At 49.3% G+C, this 24,617-nt stretch overlaps 1 protein-coding gene across 7 annotated transcripts in view; it reads right to left on the reverse strand.

The window, feature by feature from the left end:
• Nucleotides 1-24,617, reverse strand: part of KDM5A (lysine demethylase 5A) — a 1,841,472-nt gene that overhangs the window by 1,738,247 nt on the left and 78,608 nt on the right. For all 7 annotated transcript variants that reach the window (XR_011281783.1, XM_069628595.1, XM_069628593.1 and 4 more), the window contains exon 2: nt 22,846-22,923. Coding sequence is in view for 6 of the 7 variants with exons in the window: in XM_069628595.1 (XP_069484696.1) it covers nt 22,846-22,923 (78 nt within the window). In the remaining variant the exon portion in view is untranslated. The remainder of the gene's footprint in view (nt 1-22,845; nt 22,924-24,617) is intronic.

A 24,617-nucleotide genomic window follows, 5' to 3' on the forward strand; every position in this document is an offset into this window, starting at 1 on the left:
ATCTTACATAGGCAAAACCATCAGACCAATCAAACAACGCATTTCTGAACATTGTCATGCACCAAAAGCAAAACTGCAGACAAACCATTGGTTGAAGACTACACCCGGTTGACACTCGAGCGAAGATCTTACCTGGACTATCATTCAGCAACTGACCCCACAGAAAAGGAGAGGTGATATCAATGTATCCCTAACAAGACTAGAACAACAATGGGTACACAAACTGGACACAGTCAAGAATCGACTGAACGTCACAGTAGAATGTAAACACTTCTGGAACTAACAAAACTGATAATCTCACAAAGAAAGGAAAAACATTCTACTCCTAAAAAGGACAAAGAAGCTGAACCACACGAGAAAGATTCTAAACGGGCTTGAACTCTGCAGCCTTTTAGCTTAAAATTAATGGCTGGTCAACACTTTCTCCATCGACCATATAGACTCAGACATACATACAATGGCTGGACAACTTTTCCCACTCATTCTATACTTTGGAGCGTCAGCTGCCAGGATCATGCGCAGAGAGCTCAATAGGCTGGCCCGACCCGCCACTGGGACCCAAGTGGGACAATGGAGTCCATTTTGTGACAATAAAACCAAAGAGAATGATTCATTTTACTAACGAGAATGAACACCAACTAGTTGCAGGATCATATGTTGAATCTTTCTTCCAAATACATGATGTATTGGTCCATTTCTTGGATGTATTTATGACATAACAAAATGATCAACTAATTAGATTTGTTAGTAACGCACCTTAAAATCGTGTCACAGAAATAGAATGCATTGGGTTACATGTTGTATATATGTACCATTTTATGACATACATCTTCAGAACTATGGAGTCCACGTTTTGACAAAACCCAATAGGAGGTTTCATGTTACCAATGAGAATAATGACCAACAATTTGCAGGAACATGTGCAATCCTGATCTCCAAATACATTGTTTATTGGTTCACCTTTTTGCAGGTATTTATGACATAACAAAATGAGCAACTCTGTATTTAACTTCAATGCACCTTGAATCGTGTCATAGGAATACAATTGCATTGGTACACGTTACATATATGAAACACTTACTTGCACAATTATGCACCATTAGGTAATAAAAAGATGACAATCGGCACCTTGTCTATGAGCCCGGTGAGGTTCTGTCAATAGACCGTGTCACAGACATGCGCTCTGTATTTTAACACCACCACTATGGGACCGACTGGTTGTCAGGAGTGTGTGCACCCGCCTCAACCCATCCTGTGCGCGCACACTAACTTGATGGAGGCAGGGTTGGCACTCGCGCACACACCCCCTCGAGCAGGACACATGTCCAATTCGGATTGGGCGGTGGTGCCTAGGATGACACACATGGGCGTGGCCTGGGTCGGCACGCACTTTTGTTTTGAAGCCATTTCCAAGGCAACGCTTTGTCAGCGTCTCCTACAGTGAGGTAGACGCCTTTGCCTCGCGGACTTCCAGCAGTCGCCAGGTTCACATCGATGGCTTGACCCAAGTACGTCCATGCGCTGTACCACAGCATTTCGTGCACCAGGCTGAGGCAGCCCGAGTGATTAATAAGATTACAGGGCTACATCCTCATGCACCAGGTTGATTTACAAACTTGGCTAATGAGGATTCGTCCACATAGCAGCACGAGAGCCCGGGCCCATTGGGAGGCACTCTTTCATTCGATCCAGTGACTGGAATGGCACGTTAGGAAGGGTGCAGCACACGGGTCCCTTTAACACTAAGCCACCTCGCACACAGCACGGCTTTTCTTGGACTAGCACCCATGTAGATATATAAACGATACGGGATGGCCATTTATAGACCACGCATATTATGGCACCAAGGCACCATAACACAGTAGACACCATGTTAATAATTGTATACCTATACCACATCTGAGACAAGCAGTTTCACCATTTTGGACGCCGCCACCGAGCTTCGGCTGACAAACTAATTTGGCGAGTGTCTAGAAAGATATGCACTTGACTCAAGATGGACTCATTTTTTTAGACCACGCATGCCACGGTACCGTGCGCAGGCACCGCCTCATACATCACCAAACACAATGTATAAACCATCACAATTTCAGTTGAGGGAAACTGAGACAGCACATGTTGCTTTATTTATTTTCAGTTGGATAACATTCCAGTCTGACGACGTTTGGCAGCGCAGGAATTTTACCCACTTACAACGCACTAGATCCATGACTAAAAACATGGCATCATGGGTTGTTTCGCCGTAAGGTAAGAACCTTCCCTTATCAACTAGATTAGGCTGAGCATTGTATCTTTACAGCCCTTCAACTGGTTCCATCTCTGTCCCCATTCCTGTTTTCCATAGGCAGACAGGATTTCTCGCAATCATCATTTTTAGATGGGGCCTGGAGATGCGAGTACCTCCCACCATTTTAAGAGAGGGCCATTTGCAAGAACTTATCGCAGCAAACAATTACCGACTGTAAGCTTTTATGCCAATGGTATTGCACACATTGTCGTAGTGTAGCTTAAATAAGCATCTAATAGGATTTGTTTAAATTATGTAATAAGCTCCTTGAGATCACACATTGTTCTAATACACACATCCCTTGTCATTGTACCTTGACAGATACCCAATGGACACAACACATCATCCTCCCGTCCTGAAGGTGGTCAATTCCACACAAGCTTCAACAAAGAGCTTTACCTGGCTGAAACATTATAGTGTCGACGACCTCCTTGTGTAATGTTCAGTATCGCACTGTTTTTTCTGTACTCCAGATAGGCATAATGCTCTGGATAGCACATGTTTTTATGTAAATGTATTGTCGAGAATGAAAGGAAACGTGTATTGGATGAGTTAAATCCTTCTGATTCAATTGGATTGTAAACATTTGTACTACCATTTTTTGGAATTGACAGTGTCCATTTTGGGTTATTTTTTGATATTGATGCAAAAATTGATCTGTTGAATAAACAACCTAGGGTCAGAGACTCAGTCGTCCCAACAGTAAAAGTTTGCATCTTGTGATTGTGTACGAGTACACCAAAGGACTAAATGTACTCTCAAATGAAATTCAGACACTACCTTAGGTAAAAAGGAAGGACGTATCCTCAGTACAACCCTATCCTTGTGGAACACAGTAAAGGGCGGTTTAGATGAAAGTGCCTGCAATTCACCCACTCTGCGAGGGGAATTAACCGCAACCAAGAACGCTGTCTTGAAGGACAATAATCTCAAAGGACAAGAGTGCAAAGGTTCAAACGGAGCACCCATGAGGAATTTCAAAACCAAATTCAGATCCCAAACCGGCACGTGGAACGGGGACGGCGGGAACACATTAGTGAGCCCTTTAAGAAATTGGGAAATCAAAGGAATCTTAAAGTAAGAACATTCTTCAGACGAGCGCTTAAAGATAGTCAGCGCCGGCAGGTAACCCTTAATGGTACCCAATTGAAGGCCCATGTGGGCCAAAGAAAGCAAGAAAGACAAAACCACAGGAATAGAACACTGAAAAGGATCAACATTTTGTCCTCTGCACCAGTCGCAAAGCTTACTCCAACACCTCCATCATGTCATCCGGGAGGTCCCAATCCTTATACCTCAACCTTTCAGATACCAAGCGTGAAGGTTGAGAGTCCTGACCTCTGGATGGAAAACCCTAGCCCTCCCACCGACCCACAATCCTGCAAGAGCAGATCCTCTCGGTAGGGAAAACGGTGTGGAGGGCAGATGGACATTTCTAAAAGGTCCAGATACCACGCTCTCCTGGCCCAATCTGCAGCATTGAGGATCATGCGGGATGCAAACCTCTGTAACCTCAACATTTGAGGAATGACGGGGACTGGAGGAAACACGTACAGCAGAGGGAATGACCAATCCACTACGAATGAGTCTCCTAAGGCTCCTCTCGGAAGAAATTCCCTTGAGCACAATCTCTCGCACTTCCGGTTGGCAGTGGTGGCGAAGGAATCCACTTATGGGGTTTCCCAAAGGGAAGGACTTCCTGAGCCAACTCCCACTCGTGAGAGATCGTGCTCTGCCTTCTCAGAACGCCCGCCGTTGCATTGTCCTCTCCGGCCAGATGAACTGCTGAGAGCGAAATTCCCTGCTAGATTGCCCAGAACCAGAGCTGCATTGCCTCTCTGCACAACGGGAGTGACCCTACCCTCCAACCCCCTTTTTTGTTGAGGTAATGCATGGTCACTGTGTTGTCCATCATGATCAGGCCACTCATTCTCCCGCACAGACGGCAGAAAAGCCTTCAGGGCCAGCCTGTTGGCCCTCAGCTCTAACAGGCTGAAGTTGAGTTTGGACTCTGACGGAGACCAACGACCGCTGAGATTGGAATCTGAATGGGATCCGACATCTTGCCTCAGAACTGCGACCACTGCATCTTGAGGACCCATTGCAGGGATCTCATCCTCAGCCTGGCCTCTGGCACCAGAAAAATGCAGGATGCCATGAGGACGAGCAACCTTAAGAATTCGAAAGCCGGGAGACTCTGGGCATGTTGAAACTTGTCCACCATCTGCGCAATGTGATGAGCCCTTACCTTGTGAGGCGAGCACTTCCCCCAAGGACTTGTCCAACGCAGCCCGAATGTACTGGAGCCTTTGGGAAGGTGTCAGATGAGACTTCTTGAAATTGAGTGAGAAGCCCAGCTTGTGGATGGAGCGGCAGTTGAGACCGAGGTGATCCAATGCTTGCTTGGGAGAATGCGCACGGATCAACCAGTCGTCCAGGTAGAGGTAGACGTGAATTGTCCCCCCCTCCACCTGAGATATGCTGCAGCCACCAGCACCATTAGCTTGGTGAAGACCCTCAGGGCGGAGGTCAATCCTAATTGCAGGAACCAAAACTGAAAGTGCAAGTCGCCAGCCGCAAACCTCAGGTACTTTCTATGCTTGTGATGAATCGGCACATGAAAGTAAGCATCCTGTAGGTCCAGAGACACCAACCAGAAGTTGAAGGGCCTGGACGACTTGAGAAAGAGTAACCATCTTGAACTTGTCCTTCCTGAGAAGTTTGTTCAACCAATGCAAATCCAGGATGTGTCTCCATCCCCAGTCTTTCTTTGGAATCAAAAACATATGGGGAATACCATCCCTTGTTCCTCCCCACTACATGCACCAGTTCTATAGCACCTTTCTCTAGCAGGGTCAAGATTTCGTGCACAAGAAGCGGATCTGGAAGCTTCAAAGAGATTCCCCGGTGGATTGTCATGAGGCCGCTGTAGGAAGAGAAGGCAGTAGCTGTGGGCTATTGTATCCAGAACCCACGCATCCGAAGTATTAGTTTGCCATTCTTCAAGATGCTAGACAGTCTGCCCCCAACCGGCGAACCATGGGACATGGCCTCATGACTGTTTCGGAGCAGCTGCGGCAGCGCCTGATGGCAAAGAGGCAGCTGCCTGAGCGGCTTTGGCACCTCTATTTCCCAGACCACCATAGCTACTTTTACGCTGACCCCTTTGACTGGCAGCTCCTCTCTTTCTACCAAAGGAGGAGTAGTAACGAAAAAAACCTCCCCTCCACTGCTGACCCCTAGGACGAAAAGGCGGATGTTGACGCACAGCTGCGCTTAAAGATTTTGTTGCAGCTTTTGAGGTCTGTAACCTCTCAAGGTTCTCGTCAGCCTTGCTGCCAAACAAATGCGCGCCATCAAAAGGCATGTTCAAAAGACGGGCTTGCACATCCGGAGCAAACCCCGACTTCCGCAACCACGCAAATCTGTGTATAAGGGTGCTCGCAGCCATGCACCGGCTAACACCGTCGACCGTGTCCAAACCTGACTGAAGGGAATTCACACATGGCATCCTTGCCATCTTGCACGAGAGCAAGGAACCCATCCCTTTCTTCCCCCTCGGGAATATGCTCAGCCGCAAGAGAAACAATTCCACAGAGTGTGTGAAAATCTTGCCACGGCACAAGTGGAGTTGGCTGATTCAGCGCCATACTCCCTGCAGAAAACACCTTGCATGCCCAACCGTTGAAGAGATGGTCGTCCCTATTAGGAGGGATGGTAAGGTACGCCGCCTGCCTCGCGGTGGCCGTAGCCGCCTGAACCATCAAACCCTCGGGAGTGGGGTGAGATGAAAGATAGCTGGGGTCACTACCGGAAGGGCAGTATTTTTTAGTTAACGATTTGTTAACTGCCGGAAGAGATTCCGGGGTCTGCCAAGCAGCCGCCTCCCTCTTCTGCAAGGTCAAATGAAAAGCTAACACCGGGTCAGAGGACGGACCTTGATCCAGAATATCCGTCAAGTCATCCTGAACAAAAGCTTCAGGAGGAGTGAACCAACCAAGATATTCTGTGATGCTAGCCATCCGACTCCTGTAGGATGACTCAGCATGATCCCCAGGCGCAGGCCTGCCAAACTCCACCTCAGGAGAAGTGTCCAAGCCACTGGCATCATGAAGAGATTGCCTTAACTCTTCCAATTGACTATCCCCAGAAAATACAGGAGCCACATCAGGGTCAACAGGGTCAAAATCTAAATCTGACCTCTCCTCCTCCTAATAGATGTCATCCAGAGGAAGGTAAAAGTCCTGTCTCGGGAGACAGCTGAGGGTCTGGAGTCCTTAACAGGCCTTACAGACTTGAAAGTAGCCTTCCTTGGAGGATCCACATTACCAGGGATCTCCGACGGCAAATCCCGGCTAAAAGGCCCTGAAGGCGCAGAGGGCGCCGAAAGCTTTGGTGTTGACTGTTTCGGCGCAGAGGGCAAGTACGAAGGCGAAGTGTCGACTTCAGTATCCGATGGACACACCGCAAACGGAGTCGACGCCGACCTCAAGCCCTCAGCTGGTTTCTGTGGTCTTGCTGGGGACGAGGACCGAGCCTGGAAGCACGTCTCTTGCGACCATCCTGAGCCTTGCCCGAACAGGACCTCCAAGGTTCCCGATGAGGATCGCGCCGAAGACCCGAGCCCGAAAGCGCACAAGCCACGGATCAAGACCGTTCCTTGCCGGCTTCATCAGAAGGCGCAGATGGAACTGTGCCCTGGGATTGGAAAATCGCAAGCATCTTCTCTCTGAAGGCAGCCCATTCCTCCGTAGTACACAGTACACAGCTGTGGACATTTCATGTCAAAGAAATGGAATACGTTGGTGGACACAATCAATTCGAAGGTGGAGGCAAAGGCAGCCACTCACTTTTTCATGGGTCTGGTCTTTGCCCTCCTCCTTTCCCCTCTCTGCAGAATCGGTTTAACAAGATTGTTTGTGGGAAGGCTTAGGGTCAGCCCCCCGTCGCCCAAGCCCTCAGAGGAGGCCCCTCGATCTTGGAGGTATTAATCATAGCCCCTAGTCGGGGATCCTCTGGGATAACCCTGGTACCTTTAGTCACTGTTAAGGAAGCCGCAAGACTAGGCCCGGTACATTCAGTTACAGACCTGGAAACCTCTGGAATAAACCCGGTCAAACAGCCCTAGAGATGTTGGGCTTAACCTTATCCCCCAGATGGGGAACCTCTGATGAATATCCGGTCTGGACAGCCAGTTGACAGGGGGCCCTGGGGCAAACTCTGGAATTCAGGTAAGATCCCTTTCGGGAAACCTCTGGGAGAACCCAGCTACCAGAGCCACTTGGGCCCCTCCCATAACCAGAAGACCCCGGATGCTCTGTAAAGAAAGGAACTTGGCGGACCCTTCCTTTTTCGTCGATGAACTGGTGTAAAAGTGGAGAAGTAAGCCGTTGGAACACCTCCTCCCACCTGTGCCCCGACAGAGATTATGTCGCAATAGAAGCAAGAGTTACACCAGGCCCAAGCACTCCAGACAGTTAGAGAGCTATGGAGGTCCGCCCTCTCGAAATGAATTTCGCACGAACAACAGGGCACGAATCCCAGACGCTGCGGCATCGACGGAGGAAAGGGAACTGGAGCAAGCGATAAAGGACCAAAGGAACAAAAGAAAACGGAAAATTCCCTGTGATGTAAGTGCGTCCGACCGCGCAGAGAAAAGGACTGAAAGGTGACGCGCGGAGCAGAGCTCAGGAAGGCAGGGCTACAGTCACGTGCAGTGGCCCCGGGTAAAAGTGAAAGGACAAACAAATATTTTTGATGCTTCAAAAGTGCACTGGTCCCAATCCAATGGATGGAATGTCCCAAAAGCATGAAGGCAAGGGGACGGGACATAGGAGTAATTTTTTTTCTGAAGCAGCTGAAGCTGGAACCAAAGATATAAAATGAGTAATACCTGCGAGGACAATCAATTCGAAACATGGTTACAATATCACTGTAATAGGATATACATTTCATACAATAATGGATCACCATAAGCAGCGTTAATATCAGTGTGTATAGGCCCAGGATATCAAATTAGTGTGAATGTAAGCAGATGTCCAATACAACAAACTGGACTATTGTACATCACTCAGGCTAAACTGTCAACAGATAGAGCATCTAGAAGAGGCCTAAACCCCAAAGCATAGCTATCCCAGTGCCTGCCAAGTGTACAGACTAAACAGCAACTGACCAACACAAGTCCAACCTGAAAAACGATGGTTTATAGGGTGTGAACGCATCATGAAGTAGACAGACAAAAGATTATAATTGGTTCTCAAAAGTTTTATTAACTTAACATTCAGGATGGAGAAAGGCCTAACTTGCCCTATACTAAGGTGGGATTTCCTGACCAAAAGGAAGTCCAAATCAAATGTCTGTGTCCAAAACCTATACTTTCCCTCATAACTAACTGTATACAATGTGTCAGCATCAAAATGAATTGTGTTCAAAAGAAAGATCTTCTTCCAGCTCTTGGCTTATGATCAGCTTCCGCAAGTTCAAAACAGTTCACAATATATCGAGGTTCCCGCCCTCAAGAGTTAACATCTTCCAGCTTTCAAAACGCTGTTTCTATATCAATACTTTTCACCAGTTCACATAGGCAGTTCTATCTCTTGACTTCAAAAATTACATACAAGGTTGTTGCAAAACACAAGCTTCTTTATGTATACTTTTTTTGGCTTTTCCATACAGGGGCCCTTGGTATAGGCACAGTTGACAGACTACACGGTCCATCCTTTACAGGTCACGGATGCGATAGCCCTTCTGGACTGCTTCCATCAACCACTAACCATTGCTTCCATTTGACAGTAAGGTTTAATTGATTCTCCAGTGTCACACTCTTCCGATACTGTACCGTGGCTTGGTTGGCCACCATGCACTTTGTTACACTTTTCTGTTTTCCTCTGACTCTTGCCAACACAGGCTTCCTCTTATCCTGCAATTCCTGGAACCTTTTTAGCTTTAGTTCAATACTTGGTTTATATCTCATACACTTCTTGTTATTTTCCTGACTATGCTAATACCAATACTTGTGTTTAATAAACTCAATTCCATGGTATCTACTTCCTACACCACCGTTCCTTCACTCCATTCACGAGCAATCTACTTGCTTTTAACTCTTGAGGCATTCAAAAAGTACTTAGGTTCCTGGAGCATCCAGATATTAGTGTTTCCCTGGTTTTCACTCACCAGTCCCACGCGGCAGCTCCCTTCTGCTGCTTGTCCTTCGTAACGGGTCTCTCAACGCTCCTCGTTCTGCTATCCGACTTCCCCAAGATGTGTGTGGAAATATACATTAAATGAACACCAGTTCTCCTTCTCTGTTAAAATGTTACACAACATTTTTGACGTGATCAACAAACAGCATCCCATACGACCTGTGTGTGAAGCTGCAGACACTGCTCTCAAGCTAGGAAATAGCTTATGGTTAAAATGGCGCCCCACCCCCTGTCGACCTCAGGCTGAAGATAGAAAGGAACACATGTCGAGTTCTCCCTGTGTGTTTATTTGTTCTTCACAATAACTACTCACCAAACTTTCTTTTCACCCTGCCAGTGATTTACCTTTCAAGGACCCTGTGTTATTTACGTGTCATGCTAACACAGCTGGAAAAACAGTATATAAAGAGCAAAAGATTGTAAGTACAAGTCAGAGAGCACAAGCAAAACATATGTTGTCGCCTCTCTCCGCTCGAGTGCTTTGTTGATGCTAACTAAATATGTGACTTTTATTGTGTGAATGCGTTTCATGCTTTGTTTATATTCCAGGTGGGAAAACGCCTTGAGGAGGGAGCCCACAGGCTTACTCCAATTTGCACCTTTTTAGCACTGGCCTTTCCCTTGCAGCAGCCACTGAGCACTGCTCACTCTCCTGGTTTACCACGGCACTGAAATTCATGGGAGTACCACAGCTCCTGCTGCGCAGAGCCTGTAAGCAGGACCTCCAGACGCTTTCGCAACCAACCTTGGCTTCAGTGTGTCTTTCTACTACTTGAAACGGCTCCCGGCACCTGGGTAGCCAGCTCCCCTCACGCCAGCCTCCTCTACTTTCTTCCATTCAGCGAGCTTTATATCCATTCGGAGTGTTAAATGACCCCAGGTGTTGGTCATTAAGTCGAATTGCCTGACTCTGGTGAAACCCATTAGGTGTACATGCCTGGTTTTTCCAGATATATGCCTCCGTAGCCCTCTTCTTCGTCAGTACCAGAGTGGTGCTTGGGATGGTCAGATTCAAAAGGTATAACTCTGTGTTGTCTCTGGGGTGTTGGTTTCAATCAAATGAGGATGTGTCTTCCTAGCTGGTCTCTTCCTAGTCCCAGAATCGAGGTGGAGTTTCTGGGGGACAGTTTGGAGAGAAGAAAAGGGAAAGGGCGGACAGTGGATTAAGGCTTCAGGGATAGAGGGTTTTGTTTAGTTTATGTATTTGATAATGCGCACCAAACCCTGAGGTAGCAGGGCGCAACAGTTACAAGAATATTTAGAGCTTAGTTACAACAGATGGTTATTACAGTATATACTTTATAAAGATATAAATACGAGGAAACAAAAAGGGTATAATACAAGGTACATGTATAACAGTTATATAAACGTGACGTCAGAGACGGGTGTCATTCAGTGAGAGGTATAGGTTTATGAGCTGTCCTTGGTGCGGAGCCAGTTCTGAATCTAGAGTAGGGCTGGTACTCTCTAAAAAGGCAGTAGGTAGTGTGTTCCAGGCAATAGCATATTTGACTGGGAAGCTGGCTCCTCCAGCTTTGGACAGTTTGCACCTGGGAACTTCTAGGCAAAAGGTAATTGGACGCGCTCGTATGCTAAGTGGAAATTCTTTTGGAGAATCTAACTGAGATAAGGGGGCGCAGCATTGTTAAGGCCTTTAAATGTAAGGGAAACCATTTTAAGAAATATCCTGTCGCTAATTTTTAGCCAGTGGTTATCTTTCTTGATGTTGGAGATATGCTCTCTGCGGGGTATATTGAGAGCGGTTCATAGTCATTAGGGCATTATTTTGCAGTATTTGCATTTTATTTACTGTGTATTTGTTAGCGCCCACATAGAGGGCATTGCAGTAATCAAGCTTGGACATTATAAGTGCATTGGCAAGCGTAATGCAATTAGTTTTGGAGAGATAGGGTCTGCAGGCCCGAATCAGTTTACAAGTATAGGCTGTGGAGGAGGCCATGGAGCCGACTTGCTTTTTGAGAGAGAAGGTTGAGTGAAGGTAGAAACCTGGTATTTTGACCTCAGTGACTACTTTGATAACATTACCGTCAATGTTAAAGGCAGCATAGCTAGGGCTACGTTTTTGAGGTTGGAGTCAGAGACCAGGATCTCCGTTTTGTCGTCATTTAGGCAGAGGCCATGTGAGGCCATCCATGCCTGAATGAGGGAGTATATCTTATTTACTATGGCTGTGTCTATGACAAAGTTGCCCGAAAGGGGTGTAAGGATCTGGGTGTCATCAGCATAGTTTGTATATGTGACACCTAGCCTGTCAAGTTTGCCTAAGAGTGGCTTAGTAAAGATGTTATACATTGTTGGAGAAACACAGGAACCTTGTAGAACACCACAATTAATATGGAGTGGGTCAGCTGAGGCCGATGGAGAGAACATTCTCATCGTATGGTTTTCTAGGAAGGATTGAACCCAGGCTATGTCTTCACTCGAGAAATGGGCAGCTGATGCTGGGTGTTTGCGTATTACTGCATGGTCCACCAGATCAAAGGCTGCAGATAGATCAAGGAGGAGTAGCAAAGCTGTTTTTCCTTTATCCTTCAGCTCGTCGATTTGTGTTTTGAGGTTGTTTAGGGCTGTTTCAGGGCCGTGTTGTGGTCTGAAACCGGATTGTCGAGATCCTAGTAGCTGGTTCATCTCCAAGTACTTTTGAGGAGAAAGGGGACTGTGGTGATAGGTTTATAATTGGTAGATATGGCCGGATCTAGGGTTTGCTTTTTAAGGAGTGGTAACACCCAAGATTCTTTGAGGTTCATGGGGACAGTGCTTGTATTAAAGGAGGCATTCATTAGCTTTGAGATAAAAGGTGCTAAATCTCTGGCAGCGTCCTTGATCATTTGTGCGGGGCAGCTGTAACCCCAGCAGTTGCAAAGTTCCAGAGAAAGGATAACCTTTTCTGTTTCCAATATGGAAATATTGGTGAAGCTAAAGGGTTTGTCGATGCATGGTGTATCGACCCGTGGGGTAGTGGGTGTATCTGTGGGGCACAGGGATGCTTTTTTGTTTGTCATTTTAGTCTGCAGAGTTGCTATTTTGTTAGCTAGGGCATTTTGGATACTTGTAAACCATTGTTTATCTTTTGGGACATTGTCTGCTGGTGTAATAGGGCTTTCCATTTCACGGAGGATGGTGAAGAGCTCCTTGGCATTAGAATTAGCCTTAGTGATTCTATCATTGAATGTGTTATTTTTAGTTTGGATTATTTCTTTCTTATATTTATTGGCGAAGTTGGATAGTGCTGTTTTGTTCTCATCCGTGGGTGAGTGCCCCCAGATGGCTTGGAGTTTCCTTTTTTGAAGGCGTAGTTCTTTAAGGTAGGGTGTAAACCATGTATTAAGATGGGACTTTTGTTTACTCTTGCGCAGTTTGACTGGGGCTATAATATCCAAGGCCATGGACATGGTGTTGTTGAAGGTCTCAACTAGCGCATTGGGGTCAGAGTATTTAGTATTGGCTGAGAGGGCTGGTAAGAGGAGAGGCAGTAGTCTATCAACCGTCATATCTTTTTTACATCTAGTAGGGAGAGGAGGTACAATTCGGGGTTCGTCAACTTTGGTGGCTCAATGGTGGATGAAAAGCCAATAAGATGGTGATTGGTCGAGTCTTGTGGGGTTATTTTAGAGATATTGATAGAGCAGTTTAAGTTAGCTATCCAGTCTAGTATACGCCCTTTTATGTGTGTAGACTCTTGGACTTCTTGCGTCAGGCCATGTTCAACGAAGATAGTTTCAATAGATCGGGCTGGTTTGTCCTCAGCATCATTAAAAACCAAGTTGAAATCCCCTAGTAGTGAGAGTTGTGTGGATTCCTTTACATTATTGGTTAGGAGGCTGGAGAGGTCGTCTTTGAAGGTGCCTAATGGTCCGGGTGGTCGATATACCAGGAGAATAGTTAGTGTACTATTATTGGAGATAGGTAATTTAGCTACCAGTAACTCACGGGATTTAATTTCAGGGGGAGTCGTGAGCCTTAGTGCCAGTTTGGTTTTGGCTATGATAGCAAGACCGCCTCCTCTGGTGTTGGGTCTGTCAACTCTAAGTATATGGTAGTTGTCTGGTATGGCGATCAAACCAAACACAACCACAAACCTCTAGCGCAGCAAACCGCACAAACTTCACTACACTGCAACAACAAAACAAAAACACACAGACTCGCACATCAGCACACGACGACTACCGGCCGCATACACCCCAGGCCCAGCCGACGGAACCACCGGGCTGAGGCTGCCAACAGCACATCACTGCAATATTGCACTTTTCCAGCCTCCACCCACTAACCCACCATCCCCCCCACCCCTCTTTCAGAGCCGCCAGAGCGCCAGGTGACCACTCCGGTGGTGATAGTGCGCGGTACAAATGACCTTTAACATTAACATGAGTGCAAGACCTGCCAAGTTATGAAGTCAGGACTCTGACAGCCATAAAATCTAGGTCGTCAGAGGTGACTATGTCGGAGATTTCGGCAGGATGCGCAATAAAAATCTTGCGTTGATGAGGGCTCCTGAGATGGTCGTTTTTTAATTCTGCTCTAGTATAGGTCTTATTTTGCGGTGTATGGTCTGCTTAAGGTTATGACTGAAATAGGTAGTGCGCTGGATCGGAGTTTCTTGCATTGCTTCGTGGGCTGGAGCAGGTAAGTTAGGGTCAGTGTCACAGAGGTTGTGCTCAGTGATTAGCGGTCTGTTTCTTATGATCTTGGGATCGTAGATCTATGGCAGTCTAGCTCGGAGTCCGGCGTTTCTCTCCTGCAGCAGGCAAGGTATGTTATTGATACACATCATGATTATGAGGGCCCAGAGTATCATAAGGAGAGTATGGGTTAGTGGACTTTTCATGGTGTGCCTAAGACTAAAGTAGGGTCACAACTCAGGGTAACAGATAAAGATATGGGTACGATGTGAATGCTGGTATGTGTAGCATTAATTGGCAGGGAGATTCACAGGGCGAAAATATCTAGGCACAATATAGAGCACACATTTTAGGTCATCAACTAAGAGTAGGCCTATGGCAATTTGCAATGCAGCAGCAGTATGGGGGCACAGTACAGAGCACAAAAATTGGGTCACCAGCTGGAGAGTGGGTCTATGGCAATTCACAATGCAGCAGCAGTATGGGGGCAAAGTAGGGAACCCACAAGTTGGGTCACCAGCTAAAGAATGGGCCTACGGCACTTCACAGTGCAATAGTAATGGGGCACGGAATGATGCACACAAATTTGGCCGCTCTGTAAAAGGTAGGCATACCCCACCCGGGTTTACAATGTAGCAGCAGGGGGGCATAGAGAAAAGTACATACTTTCGGATATTTGAGCCGAAGTAGGTATGTGCATGACATTGGTGAAGCTAGAACGGTGGGCGCAGCTTGGTGTGTGCATGGGTCCAGTGAGTGCTCGCTGAGCAGGGTGTTGCGGCATAAGGTACGAGGATAAGAGGCAGTTACAGTTCAGTGCGAGTCATAGTCTTGACGCCGGTTCTTGGGCTAGGCCAACTGTCATAGGGAGGGGGGGGTACAGACAGCCGGGGCGCAGATGGCGGCATACCCGAAAAAGGCAATTGGCAGGGGCTGCAGCCCTACAGCCCGCCGTGCTCCGACAGGCTCGGACAGATGTGGCCTTAGTTTCAAGGCCTTTGTTGTAAAGGCCGGCTTCGCCTATCGTCGAATCTCATTGGATAAATGAGACAGGGGGCAGTCAATCATCACGGTCACAACTGTGTCGCAGGTCCAGGTAGGGGGAGGAAGTCTTCAGGATCGGGCAGCGGCCATCTTAATTCTGAAAAGGGAATGGGGATACCAAGTCTCAGCTAAGGACGTCCTCTCCACAAGTTGGCTCCACCCAGGTGATTCCGCCCTTGCATATCCACCCCCAGGATCAGGATCCAAAAGCAAGCATGCCCGTGGGTTCCTCACATAGGTTGCCCAAAGCTGTGCCAGAGGCTATGAATGATTTGAAACCTTCCAGCCATCACCCTTCTGTTTTGTTTATTTGGTATGTAAACCACAGTTTGTTTTGTTGGATTGGTGAGAGGGAGGGAGATGTGGTGTAGCAGGTCACAGTAATTGCAGGTTTTTATTCATTTTAAAATGTCATGGAGCTGCTGCTGCTGCTGTTTACATCACCCCTAGAAAAGGTCAATTTTATTATTTTCTTTGCTCCTTTACATCTTGCTTAATGCCAGCCTCCTCCATCTTCTAAGCACTGGAACAGGAACTGAACCCATGTTGCGGTGCATTCTCTTGTTCCCAAAGCAATCACGTTGCCCCAGAGCAATCCTTCCAAATATACATTTGTTTTGCTTGAGGGAGCAACAGATTGTTTACTTCAAAGATGGAGGAAAAGGAACAAGTTACTTACCTGTAACTGTTGTTCTCCAGCATGGGTCTGGCATGGATTCACATGCTCATGAATATTCCCCGTCGTCAGGCTGGGAATCCTCGGTAAAGAAAAAAATCAGTATCAGTTTCGTTTCTGATCTGTCTTTCGTAGTAGTAACCAATCATTGATCTCTGCGTCATACTGACCACAGCCAATGACTGCCCTCTACCTAAGCCCCGCCTCTGGCAGCCATCTTCAGATTTGGTAGCACGTGAAGTGGCAGTATGACCAAGTGAAGAGCCGCAGAGGGGTAGGCGGGAGGGTTCGCATGTGAATCCATGCCAGACCCATGCTGGAGAACAACAGTTACAGGTAAGTAACTTGTTCCTTCTCCAGCATGGGGTCTGGCATGGATTCACATGCTCATGAATAAAGAATACATAGCAGTACACACATGCACAACCACGGGAGGTGGCAAAGGCTCAACATTAAGCATTACATCAAACTCAACATTAAGCAATTCTTACCTCCTCACCAGGCTCACCTTAGGCGAACAGGTTGCGCAGCACCGCTTGGCCGACCCTGGACTCCTCCCTGGAATCCCGATCGACGCAGTAGAATTTTGTGAAGGTGTGCGTCGACCTCCACGTAGCAGCCCTGCAGATGTCCAGCAAGGGCACACCAGATAGGAACGCCGTGGTAGCTGCGATCGCTCTGGTGGAATGGGCTCTCGGACGGCCAGGCAGCGGTCGGTTTGCCAACCGATGACAGTACATGATACAGCCGGAGAGCCATCTGGAAATGGAGGCCTTTGAGAGAGCCTTCCCCCGATTGACAGGTCCAAAGTTCACAAAAAGTTGTGACGTCTTCCGAAAACACTTTGTGCGGTCCACGTAGAACTTCAGCGCTCTAGCCACATCCAGCGAGTGCAAAGTCCTTTCGGCCGACGACGAAGGCGGCGGGAAGAAAACAGGCAACACCAAGGGTTCATTGAGGTGGAAGTCCGACGGCACCTTGGGCATGAAGGAGGGGTGCGTCCTGAGCACTACCCTTGTGTCGTGAAAAGTCAAGTACGGGGGCTGGCCGAAAGGGCCTGGATCTCTCCCACTCGTTGTGCGGAGGTGATGGCCACAAGAAACGCTGTTTTCCACGACAAGAACTTCAACGGAGCCGAGTGCAGAGGCTCGAACGGAGGTCCCATGAGCTTGGTCAGCACCACGTTGAGCTCCCACGCCGGGGCCGGAGCCTTCACCGGCGGGAACGATCTGAACAGTCCCTTCATGAATTTTTTCACCAGACGATGAGACCACAAAGACATCCGCCCCGTGGTTCTGGTGTATCGGGAGATCGCAGCAAGGTGAATCTTGATGGACGCGTGCGCCAGCCCAGCCTTGGCCAGCGTCAGAAGGTACGGCAGTACCTGGGGAGCCGTAATCCGTAGAGGGTTAATCTTCTGTGCTTGGCACCAGACAGAGAACCTCTTCCATTTGTGTCCATAGCATTTAAGAGTTGAGGACGCCCTGGCCTTTGCAATAACCTCTCTGCAGTCGGCCGGTATGTCATATCCTCCAAACTCGAACGCTGCAGGAGCCAGGCCTGCAAGTTCAGCGACTTCGGGTCGTGATGGAGGATGGCGCCTCCTTCCCTGGAGAGAAGATCCGCGTCCACTGGCAGCTTGATTGACGGGGACGCTGACAAGTCCAGAAGATCCGGGAACCATATCTGCCTCGGCCACGCAGGTGCGACGAGGATCATCCTGCACCGTGACCTCTTGAGCTGGTTGATGAGCCGGATCAGCAATGGCAATGGAGGGAACGCGTATAGAAACAGGCCCTCCCAGGGGAACGAGAAAGCATCGCCCAAGCTCCTCGGCTGGGGAAACCTGCTGGCGAACCTCCGACACTTGGAGTCGTCGCTGTCGCGAACAGATCGATCTGGGGAGTGCCCCACCGTCGGAAGAGGCGGTCCACTAGATCCTGTCGTAGTTCCCACTCGTGGCACGAGCGCAGCTCTCTGCTGAGCGAGTCGGTGATGGTGTTTTTTATCCCTGCCCGATGAAACGGCACCAGAAACATCCCTTGGGCGACGGCCCAATGCCACAGATCCTGCGCCTCCTTGGACAGGGCTGGGGATCTGGTACCGCCCCGCTTCCTGATGTAGAACATGGTGGTGGTGTCGTCAGTGAAGATCCTCACCACCTTGCCCTTGAGGGACGGAAGGAAGGACCTGAGGGCCCAAAACACTGCACGGAGCTCCAGGACGTTGATATGGAGGGACTTCTCCGTCGGAACCAAAGGCCTCTCGCGTGCAGATTTTCGGTGTGCGCTCCCCACCCTTCCAGGGAGGCATCCGTGGTCACTGTCTCCTGGTGGCCGGGGGTCTGGAAGTCCATGCCCGCCGTCAGATGCGCGCGGGTGCCCCACCACCGGATCGCTCGTCGGAAACTCTCGTCGAGTGTGATCCTCTCCTCGAAGCTGCCCGTCGTCTGGATCCAACGCGCATCCAGGAACTCCTGCAATGGGCGTATCCGGAGCCTGCACAGGCGGATGAGATAAATGCAAGAAGACATCATTCCGAGGAGGGACTTGATGGACCTCACCCTGGCCGCGTCCGCAACCAGCATCCGCTGCACCTTGCCCAAGATGGCCCTCGTCCTTTCCTCCGACGGAGAGGCCAGAAGCGACCCTGTGTCGAGCTTCGCTCCCAGAAACAGTGCGTCTTGCGCGGGCACCAGGTGGGACTTGGCGTAATTTATTGAGAATCCCAGGTCCGTGAGTAGTTGGACGGTCCTTGCCGTGTGCTCCACGGCGAGCTCCTTCGTCTTTGCTCGGATGAGCCAGTCGTCCAGGTAGGGGTAGACGTGGATCCCCTCTCGGCGCAGCTGCACCGCCACCGGTGCGAGGCACTTGGGTGCCGACCTCAAACCGAAGGGAAGGGCTTTGAACTGGTAGTGACGCCCTTGGACCACGAACCTGAGAAACTTTCGGTGTCCCTTTAGGATGGGAATATGGAAGTAGGAATCCTCCAAATCCAACGATGACAGGAAATCGCCCTCCTCCAGTTGACCCAGGATGTGTTGGAGGGTGACCATCCGGAGCTTCTGTGCCTTGATGAATTTGTTCAGTCGTCGTAGGTCCAGGATGGGACGCCATCCTCCCGTCTTCTTCTTCACGAGGAAGTATCTTGAGTAAACTCCGGAGCCCCGAAGCCTCTTTGGGACGAGCTCGATGGCGCCCTTCTTGAGCATCGCCTTTACCTCCAAGAGAAGTTGAGGGACGTGATGTTCTTTCCTGGCCACAGGGGGGACGCGCGGGCACCTCTTTAGAAACTCGAGCGCGTGACCCTGAGCTAGGGCATCCAGCACCCAACGGTCGGTGGAGATGGACTCCCACACGCTGACGAAGCTCGCCAGCCAGCCTCCCACCGGGGTGCTTCGGTGGGGGCCCGACCCCACGGCCGGTTCAGTCCTTCTTTGACGAGGCTTTGCCGCCTGGTCCTCCTTGGCGACGATGGCGGGGTCCGCCTGACTTGCCTCGTCCCCTGTAAGCTTCCTGTGACGACGAACGGGCCGCTTGACGGTAGGTGGAAAATCCGCCGCTGGAACCTTTGGAGGCACCCAGTTTGCCTCCGCCGCTCCGAAAGGGCGGCCGCCGTTGCTGGAGAACCCCAAGAGCCCGGGCCGTCTCCGTGTCCACCTTGATGGCTTGAAGGGAATCGTCCACTGTTTTCCCAAACAGGTTGTTTCCGTCGAACGGCATGTCCAAGACTCTGGTCTGCACGTCCTGACGGAAGTCAGTAGCCTTGAGCCATCCACGCCGCCTAAGGCACACACCGTTGCCCAACTGGCGAAATCCAGTGTCAACGATGTCCGTCGCAATCGTAATGGCGTGGTCCGAAGCCACCTCTCCTTCCTGCAAGATCTCTAGGGCTTCCGCCCTCTTGTCGTCTGGTAGGAAGTCCAGCAGGGGGGCCAGTTTGTACCACAACTCCCTGTCGTAGCGGGCTACGATAGCCAAGGCGTTGGCCGCCTTAATCGTCGTCGCTGCCGACGAGATGACTCTGCGTCCCATCTTGTCTAATTTCTTTCCCTCGCCGTCCGGCGGGGAGGTCGACGTAGAGGCCGTGGCCCCCCCCCCCCCTGCTTTCTTCCTGGCCGCCGCTGAGACGACCGAGTCCGGGGTCAGCTGTGCCCGAAGGCACAAGGGGGCCGCGTCCGGGGCCAGGTACTTCTCGTACCGATCCCTTCTAGCCGGCGTCGTGGATAGGTTCTTGAGGAGGGCGAGGCCCTCATCCCAAATATCGTCCAGTAGAGGTACAGCGAGGACCGTCTTCCTCTTGGCCTCGCGCCATTGATAAAGGAAACCTTCCTTCTTCTCTTCCGGGCAGAGCTGGAAAAGCTCGGATGCCCTGGCGATCATGGAGTGAAACGATCCAATCTCATCGGGCGGGGAAGCCCGGGTGGGAGGTGACTACGGCAGATCCTCGTCGTAAACCTCGTCGTCTGTACCCATCGCGGCCGTGTCAGTCCCCGTATCATCCCCACGTGGACGGGGAGAAGGGCTGAACAGGGCGCGATGGCTGAAAAGGAGGTGGAGGATGAATCCTTCTCTTAGGGGGGAGGGCTCCCAGAAGGGCCTGGCTCCGGGTCCCCCGTCGGGAGCGGTTCGTCCGTTGGTGGTAACGGCAGTCTCGTCCTTATCTCTGAGCATAAGGACTGAATAGCCAACAAAATGGCCGCCGAGTTGTCTTGCGGCACTGGTTGAGGGGAGTCCGACAGGCGGTCAGGAGCCCCGTCGGCACCCTCGACGTTCTCGTCGTCTCCTACGTTGGGGTCCCTCCCGACGGGCTGGTCTTCTTCCACGCCAACGTCGTGGCTTAAGACTTCGATCAGCTCCTCCTCAGAGGTTGAGGCCGAATCCACGACGACCTCCTGCCCCCCCTTTTTCTTCTCCGTCGGAGGTTTCACGGGGGTCCCGTCGATGGGCATGAAAGAGGACTCCCTCCGCGGTGGCAGGGAGACTCTGGGCCCCGGGGTCGCCACCACTGGTGTAGCCTCCACAGGCTGAGCCAGGGCCGCCGCGACTGTCTCGATAGAGGCCTTGGCCGGGTGGATTAAGGATTTCACCACCTTAGGTGCGCTCACCGCCTTCTCCTTGGGGGGAGGGTCACCGCCTCGCTCCCCCTCCGATGGGGCCTTCGAGCTCGACCGGGGTCTCTCCAGGAGCTTCGCCGGGTGCTCAGCCTTCCTCTTACCCGAGCCAGAGCGTTGGCTCGTGGTTGATGGCGCCGGGGAGGATGCGCCCTGCCTGGCGCCGTAGAGCCAGACCGTTCGGCGCTCCTGGTGCCAGCGGACTCGCGGTGCTTGGCCTTCTGTTGGACCCCTGTCGCCGGGGCGCCCTCAAAGGTCTTAGAAGACCGCTCGGACTTCTTCTTCTCGCCTGACGGGCTCTTTCCTTCCAGCCAGTTAGCGAGACGTTGCTGGCGGTCCTTCATGGTCCGCTCTGACATATTGCCGCAAAACGCACAGTCCTTCTCCACGTGCGTCTTGTCCTCATGTAGGCAGTAAAGGCAAAGGGAGTGTTCGTCCTCCTTAAAGACATTCTGAAGCTGGCATCCAGGGCAGACCCTGAACAGCTTTCCGGGCGTCGAGCTTCCCTTCTCCTGGGCCATGTGCGAGATGGGCCTGAGAAACTTCTGGAGTCCTCCAAAAGCATGGCTCGACGAAATCTTCACCCTTGAGGGGCGTAGACGAATCCGACACGGGTCCCCGTTAATCGGATGAAGAGACCGAAAAAAGAGAAATTTTTCTGAGAAAAAACATGAAAAAAGCACTAACGCTCGAGAGCAATAGCACGAGGATCCCAACACTTGAACGTGCGGTAAAAATCTGAAGATGGCTGCCAGAGGCGGGGCTTAGGTAGAGGGTAGTCATTGGCTGTGGTCAGTATGACGCAGAGATCAGTGATTGGTTACTACTACGAAAGACAGATCAGAAACGAAACTGATACTGATTTTTTCTTTACCGAGGATTCCCAGCCTGACGACGGGGAATATTCATGAGCATGTGAATCCATGCCAGACCCCATGCTGGAGAACTTCATGTAAATTAATTAAATCGCCTTGTGTCTATAGTGTGCCTGAGATGCAGGTCTTACAGATCTGGGTCACGTCACATAGTGCCCAGGCAGGATTGGTGGCAGAAGCCACTGGAGCGCACCCCTCATCACAGGCCCAGTGGCTCACTGGATGTACAAAGCAGACAACGAGAAACACAGATGAGATTTGTGTTCATGCTGTGTGGTCACTGAGTACTGCAGGCTGCTCTTACCCATTCCCAGCAAGCTAGACCTAGACCCCATTCCTTTCCTGTTGCTACAGTTCTTGGTATGAGCTGCACAGACAGCCCCGCCTCTGAACCCAACCATTTAGGCATTCTTCACGAATGGACTGGCAACCTTTTAGTGATGGGGGATTCATTTTTGTTTCCTGCATCCCTGGTATTACTCCAGCTAACAAAATCGAGATTCCAGGTGAAAAAAAAAGCTATAGCACATTTAGCTGCCTTTACAACCACCTTTTTCAGGTGCAACACCAATATCTGCTCTTGTCACTGGCCCTTTGTCCAGTGGCCCAGGGCTAGCAGGGACAGGTGTAGGGGTAGCAAAGGGGGAGCCTGGGGTAGAAGCTTCTGCCCTACGGCAACCTGCGAATGACATCCCTGGCAGGGAACTCCCTTCTAGTCTTGTAGTAGAGTTGGCAAGGCATTTTCTTTTAATTTAAATAAAACTACATTCAATTATGTCCTCTGGTCCAAGTCCTTCTTCTGGCTTATCACAGCACTTAAGGGTTTCAAAGAATGCAAGAGTTATTGTATAGGCATTCTGCACATTCACTATGGAGCATTCAAGACTCACAAGCAGTGCTTCTATTTTAGAGTGTGGGGGATAGTAAAGCATTACTTAATAGTGGAGCACCACAGATGAAGCCTGTACACTAGTATTTGTAAAACATGTTGTCACAAACTCTCCTCACCTCCAATTCATTTAAGCGTTGAACACGTGGTGTAAAACAGAAACTTTTCACTTCACATGCAAATGGAGGCTGCCAGTCCTACAAAAGGAGAGAAGAAAAACATTACCTAATCAGGATAGACCCACAACACCAAAAACATCCAAGCGCAAGGCATAAGTTCATTTTCAAACAAATGTTGGGAACTAAAATGTTCTTGATTACCAAACAGACTCATTTGATTAGCAATTTTGTACTAATACTTTTAAATGTCACCAGAGGTTATTTGTACCCAATCCATAAAGGGAGCCACAATACAGCATGGGCTGGTAATGGCCCTTAAGCCCAAGCCAGCTAGGCCCAAGTGCAGCACTGCAACTTTGCACATCCACTAAAACAGCATGCAATGCCAATAGCACTCCAAGCCAACATCTGGGGTAATAATACTTCTGTTTGTTTTTAAAGGAACCAGGCTTTGCGCAAGACATGCTTCTCTTAAAAATAAATACCACGTGTCTGTGATTGGAAATAACCAATTCAAGGAACTGGAGGTGGGCCAAGAGGTGTATGGGTGAGTAAATATGGGGGCTCTGGTAGAGCCAGGTTCAAGGTGAGGCACCACTGTCGCAACATCTCCAAGGACAAGATGAAAGCATTTGGGGGTGTGATCATGTACATTTTCAAAAGTGTTCACTCGTCAATATGCATCTCGCCCAACAAAATTAAATATAGTTGACACTGAGATTTACATGCACTAAATTAAATAATGGAGACGACAATGCAATGTTTTACAGTAGAAATACTGTAATTATGCATTATCTAACAAGTCACATTGTTAGGACTGGATTTGCAGGAGGACCCTTTTGAAAAAGTAAAATTAACGCGTACCGACTGGTCTTTGCCAGACAAAATACAGTTCGCATTATCATCACAATTTACTTCTGGGATCGGTCTCTCCTTCTCCCTTTGCAACGAGGGTAGGGAGGGCCCCGATGGCAACAAAAGAATGCACAGTGACCCGTGCTTTATATTTTGTGAACAAGGCAATTCAAAAATTGCTGTGTTTCACAACTATACATTTTAATAGCAAATCTACACAATTACATAGCAAATTGCTATGCAGCACTGCTTTATTTATGCCTTGCATCTGCCTTCCCCCTTTACCCCCCTCGTTCCCCTCCAGCAAACATTCCATCAATATTCCATCAACATTCTATCCCATTTTAAACGTATGAAATGGCTATGCGTTGACGTTTCTGATGTAAGAGTGACAAAACCATTGTAAGAAATGGATTCCTCTCCTCAGCATCAAGTCATTCTTTTGGCTTTTTTCGGGCAGTTGGCTTGTTTTGTTCAAGCTTCTTAGCTGCAATATTTAATGGTCATTAGACTCAATGTAGGGATAAGCTTTAGCTAACTAGGAGTACATGGTTTCCAACAAAGGATAATGAACCACATGCTTTGGGACATAAATAACTCAAGGAAATCAAATACTTTTCATGCTTTTATGTGTAGTGGAGACATCACCAGACCCACATATATGCAACAAGTACAAAAGATTGCCTTTCAAAAGAACCACCTGAAGCCAAAAAAAACTCAGGCTTACATTTAAGATAAAATGCAGTTAAACATCCTCCTTAAGGAATCCACAGTCCACATAAACGTCCCTCCACAACCAATAAAGCTTTCTGGCAGAACCACCATGGCTTTTTCAGCACAGGCAATGAAACATAAAAGGCATATTTCAAAAAGCAACAAGAGCATCCAGTCCTTGCAGAGATGAAAAGGAGTACTAA

This window comes from Ambystoma mexicanum, chromosome 12, assembly GCF_040938575.1.
Source record: "Ambystoma mexicanum isolate Mex_15411 chromosome 12, UKY_AmexF1_1, whole genome shotgun sequence".
Lineage (NCBI taxonomy): Eukaryota > Metazoa > Chordata > Amphibia > Caudata > Ambystomatidae > Ambystoma > Ambystoma mexicanum.